At 40.6% G+C, this 6000-nt stretch overlaps 1 protein-coding gene across 1 annotated transcript in view; it reads left to right on the plus strand.

Moving 5' to 3' along the window:
• LOC122803178 (angiotensin-converting enzyme 2-like) overlaps positions 1-6000 on the plus strand; it is a 476585-nt gene that overhangs the window by 364984 nt on the left and 105601 nt on the right. Inside the window, exon 15 of the mRNA XM_044072792.1 lies at positions 65-165. Coding sequence (XP_043928727.1) covers positions 65-165 — 101 coding nt within the window. The remainder of the gene's footprint in view (positions 1-64; positions 166-6000) is intronic.

Below are 6000 nucleotides of genomic sequence, written 5' to 3' on the forward strand. Positions count from 1 at the left end.
CTGCAGCATAAGTGTAGCATCAATGCTTTAATAAAATGTTAATATAGACTTTTTTCTTTTGCAGTACCAGTGGGATGATTCAGAAATGTTTTATTTCAAATCAACTGTGGCTTATGCTATGAAAAAGCATTTTCTGGAAACTACAGGCCAATCACTGGACTTTGTGTAAGTTTCTATTTTCTAATTTTCTGCGTTTATGACTCTGTACTATTTCTGTTTTATTCCCACTGCTATTAAATAATTAAAACTAATGTTTTGAGTCATAATTAATTACTCATTGTCTTTACTTACTGTAGTGCTTCTGATTGCCACAAATATTCCCTGTGAACAGGACTGGTGGAGTGATCCCAAATAAGTGATATCGCCACATCATGGCAAATACTGCAATGCCATGTCATAATTATGAAATTCTAATAATTGATGACAGCTATTTATTTATAAGGGCATTCATTTCTCTGTGCATAATGCCAGAATAAGAGCCTCTCTAAGGGTTATATAGTCAGAACACTGTATTTTTTCACCCATTTAATAATCAAAATAAATGATATTGTATTAACTGAATACAATGAATGAAAAATGTTCTCTGGTTAAAGTATACCCCATATGAAACTGTATCTTCATGCCCAGTTAAATACATTAACACAATGTTAACAAAGTCGGAAATCTTGATATATTCATTCTTCACCCTATAACTATATAAATTATATGGTCTAGTCAAAGCTGCTAATGATTCTTTATATGCTACAAACAGATGGAGACAAAGGACACCCCTGTCTAATTCCTCTTACCAACTCAAAGGGGAGGACCAGACTCACAGAAAGCCAAAGAGCCATACAAGCTGCCAGTATTGTCAAAAACAGATTATAATCATGACTCAGAACAGATATTGGTCTTTAGCAAAATATCAGTATTCATCTTAACCCGTCCTAGCTATTATGATGATCACTGCCCGTTTTAGCACTGATACATTTGTAAAACCCACGAGTTTAGTGTATTTACCCATACACCTTTGTATTCTTGACAACTGAATGGTCATTCATTATCCTATAAATATTCATTAATATTTCTGTCCCTAAATCCCATCTGTGTAGTGCCAAGGAGAAAGATACTAAATATATTTACCTTCTTTGCCCCAAGGAATCTCTTCACTCCTACGGAACAATCCTGTTTTTCACGAATAGCATAACCTCTTTCTACACTCATCTTGGAATGAGGAGGTAAGCCCTTTGACTCAATACCCATACACTAATGTAGGCTGTTCCTGTTTATGAAAGTGAGTTTCCTGTAGTGCTACAACTCACAGTCATAAGGTCTGCAAATATCCAATTATCTTTTGCAGCATAGTTAGATTAATCAGGCAGTTCACATTCTGAGTAATAAAATGTATTCAGTGTCAACACAAAAATATGCAATTGATACATTTAGAAGCCTGCATGATCTCTAACAAAATGCATGCAGTCTCTAAAATAGTATTATTAAGTAAAAATGAAGCATTAGTAACTATACCAAATGTCACAAATCTCAATATGCCTACCCTGTTATCAAAATAAAATGGGTTATACTAGATGTTAGATATTCAAAATGTTTTACTTGCTTCCTCCAATTGCTCTTAGACATTTACCCCACAATCCTTTAAATGCCACAGTTATATACCCTCTTAACTATTTGTATCTGAACTGCCTTGTCCAAATGCATGCTATTTATTTATTTATTGACATTTGATTACTGGGAAAGTCCAACTGGGAAGGATCTCATTTTCAGAGGAGCCCCACGGAGAAACGCTACAAAGTATTACAAAACATTTTAAAGATAATATCTTTGCTATTGCTATTCTGGCTTCTTATCTAACTGTCACAGTAGCTCCATTTCAAATGAGTCATACACAGCTCCTATGAGCTCCTATACATACCTGGTGATGGTGCAACTGATCTGCATAATGGGCTACCATGAGAACTGTAAGGTGAATTAGTACGATGGTGTGATCTAGAGGAAGAAGGTATTCCTTCTCTCGTTTCTGACCTGACTGTGCTTCATGACCGTGACCCTGACCTGGAACATGAGGTTCTCCTAGATGTAGATGACCATTGACATGGCCTGTGAGGAATGTGTTTTGATTGCTCACTGTGAGTGCTAATATTACTATCTTGACAGCAAGTGTTACCTTCCTCCACATGTCTGGACTATCCGCCATTCTCCTCCCCTAGATTTCAGCTTGACTGTGGTTTGTCTGAATCAGTGTACAAATGGAGGTTGCAGATGATGCCTGGTGTGCCAGTATGCTATGCATCAATGAAATCATGGCATTATCCCTGCCTCTGTGCCAGTTTAGAGTACTGTTTGAAATCTTCATGTGTAACTATTTCTAGATGACTCTCTGTTGCACTGGTGTAAGTCCTAAGTATGTTGTGTAGCCAATACTTTACATCTTTCCTGTTAATTGGCCTGTTAATAGCCATTAATTAATTTATAAACTTTTTCTTACTTTTTGATGTCTGAGTTATTCTAAATAACTTGCCACCTATCTCTGCTATTCATGAATCAATATGGCACAGCTCAACCTTGCTGCATAAATTCAGGCCAGTTTGCACATTTAGTATGTAAATTAGGCTAATTTATCTGCATGTCTATGAATTGTAGTATAATACAAATGTGTCACAAAATACATGTGCATATTCTGGATTTTTGCCAATTGAGAATGCATGTGTCACACTACATGAACAAATCTGAAAAGCTGTGGACACACTGCATGCCATGAGGTCAAAACTAGCAACATGAAAAGTTCATCAAAACATAAATTAAAGGTCATGCTGCTAAATGCTAGGAGTCTAAACATGAAACTGCACTCATTGCAAGTATTCTTAACCCTGGAAGAAGCTGACATTTGTGCAGTCACAAAAGCCTGGTTCAAAGCTGTGGAGAGCATCCTAGCCATACCCAAGTTATTCATCCTATCATTCATTCAGACCCCAAGCCATGGGCAGCAAAACAAAAGGAGGTGGAGTTGCAATATATATAAAAGACATACACACCTCAAGGCTGGTCAAACAGTATGATGCACAGGAAATACTCCAGGTGCAGTTAATTCACAAGACCCCTATTCAAATCATAGCTAGCTACAGGCCTCCAGCTATGACTCAAGATGCCCACTCCTCCTATCTGGACCTCTTTGAATCTATCAAGATTCAACCCTTTACCCTGATTCTGGGTGACTTTAACTATCCAACTATAGATTGGAAGAAATAATCAAGCCAAAACACAAATGCCCAGAGATTCCTTGATTTCATCAATGCAAATGCCTTGGATCAGTTGGTTGACACCCCCACAAGTGGTGAAAATATCTTGGACTTGGTATTAACCAACATGAGTAACCACTGCGGCATCCCTACAGTGTCATCAAACCTGGTAAGGTCCGACCACAAAACAGTCACCTTTGAAGTCACCATTTCCCCTGACCCCCCTCCCCCCCAGCTAGGGTCAAACAAAAAAACTTTTCCAAAGCTGATTACAACCTCCTGAGGGAAGGTATAAACAGCTTCACAGCCCCCTCCCCCCTCCACAGAAACTGGCACATATGTCCAAACTTACACCAAAGTACTATATGAGCACTTATATAGCTGCATGGAATCAGGAATACCAGACAGGACAAAATCCTCCTCCTCAAGGAAGAGTAAACCTGTCTGGTGGACATCTACAATAAATAAATTATATAATAAAAAGAAAAAAATTGCTGTCCAGGACCAAGAAGAAGAAGCAGGTGTCTAATTGGCAGCAATCTCTCCTTAGCCTGAACAAGCAAATAAGAGCACTAGTGAAATCCTCCAAAGCAAGTTTAAAGTCCAAACTGGCCACATCTACTAAAGACAATCATAAGGCTTTCTTCACATATGTCCATCAGTCTCAAGGGAAGCACTCAGATCTGCTCAGAACTGGTAGTCAAGGACACCACATACACAAACCCTGTAGATATAGCCAACCTGCTGGCAGACATGTTCAGTGAAAACTTCACTCCTCTGTTTCCCCCCCCCCATCAGTAAAACAGGACATCCCCACTACTTGCCCCCCTCCCCTTATCTCTAGGGAGTAAGTCATCACTGCCCTCTAAAGGCAAAAAATACAGCCTCCATGGGACCCGATAACATCTCAGGCTGGATCCTACATGAACTCAGGCAGGAACGTGAAGCACCATTAGGCACACCCTATTCAACCAAAGCCTGAGTACCAGAATCATCCCAGCTGGGTGGGGGACAGCTACTGTCATCCCTTTGCACAAAGCTGGAACATCCACCCATGCAGGAAATTATTGACCCATCAGTCTAACTAGCCTGATCTGCAAGGCCATGGAGAAGATTATCATGGACCTCATTTACAAAACATTGGCAACCTCCAGATACTTGATTCGACACAGTTTGGTTTTGCCAAGGGGAGGTAATGCCTGTTAAATTTGGTCGACTTCTTTGAGACAGTCACCAAGACCATAGACGAGGGGAAGGTGGTGCACACCACCTACCTTGACCTGGCCGAGGCCTTCGATACTATTCTCCACTCGGGTATAATAGATAAACTCTCTCAACTAGGCATCAATCTGTATGTTACCAGATGGGTAGCAAACTGGCTTACAGATAGAACCCACCTAGTCAAAATAGGGGACACCACCTCAAGTAGTAGGCCCGTAACAAGCAGTGTACCACAGGGATTGTTCTTGGGGCCTCTGCTGTTTGGGATATACTTCTCAGAGATGCAGGCCAAATCTAGTGGGCTATGGCTGACCAAGTTTGCAGATAACTGCAAGCTGGTTGCTGTCATCAATTCCCCAAGTGATGTGGACATCCTCCAAGAGGGTCTCACCCAAACAAATGACTGGTGCCAGAAACATGGCCTCAAACTGAATGCCAAAAGAATGCATCATCATCCCTTTTGGGGAGAATGATGCTCCCACAAATTATCACATTAATAATAAGCCACTAAGCAAGCAATCAGTCGTGAGGGACTTGGGAACCCAGGTTGATAGCAAACTGACTTTTGACCACCATCTTGCCTCCATTGTATGGAAAGCTTTCTACATAGCCCACCTCATTAGTAAGGGTATCTCATCCAGGGTCAAGGTGGTCATAACATCCCTGTGTTCTTCCCTTATAAGACCAATTATTGAATACAATGCCTCTTTCAGCATGTACCTCGCAAAGCACATGCAGCAGCTGGAGAGACCACAGAGATTCCTCACCCGGAGAATCCAGGGCCTCAAACATCTACCCTACACAGGTAGGCTAAAAGCCCTGTCTCTCCACCCAGTCTCCTACAGACTCCTCAGAGCTGACCTCTGTCTGGCATACAAAGCAATCTCAGACCCCGCCCTGATGGGACTGCTGCATATCCGTAAGTCAAGCTCCAATCCAGTCCTCAACCTGGTCTGTGACATCAATAGGACTTGTTGGTGGGACAGATTTGTGTCCCAGAGACTCCTCCTTTTGTGGAATAGATTCCCTCTCCATGTAAATCAGACTATCTCATTAAACCTTTTTAAGTCCAATCTGGATAACTGGATGGGGAACAGAAAATACACCCCTAGGATTCCACCTATGTCCCTTCTGGACAGTGACATAGGTTGCTGACTTGTTGGAACATGAGGTAAATTCTTGGCAAGGCTTGTAATGGTCTCAGGGCCAATAGTCTAGTAACTTCCTATGATCCTATGTTTACGAACTCTGCAGCAGTCCACAGTAATGCCAAGCTGTTCACAAACATGTGCTGCTTGACAAAAACTATCCAATATAAGGAGAAGCTGGTAAAATTCAAAAAGGAATCATCTGAATGTCAGGTTGTAATGAATATGAAGGTTAATCCTTGGCCATCCAAGTCTGTATGCTACACCCTAACAAGTAATACATATAAAAAGTCCTAAAATACTTCATTACATTAGCACTGACATGTCTTTCTCCACTACCTATTAAAAATCTGATAAAAAAGGAATAGGTACAACTTCAGTGCATGAAATCAAATGCT

The sequence above is a fragment of the Protopterus annectens genome, chromosome 5.part1 (assembly GCF_019279795.1).
Source record: "Protopterus annectens isolate FY-2018-M chromosome 5.part1, PAN1.0, whole genome shotgun sequence".
In the NCBI taxonomy this organism is placed as follows: Eukaryota; Metazoa; Chordata; order Ceratodontiformes; family Protopteridae; genus Protopterus; species Protopterus annectens.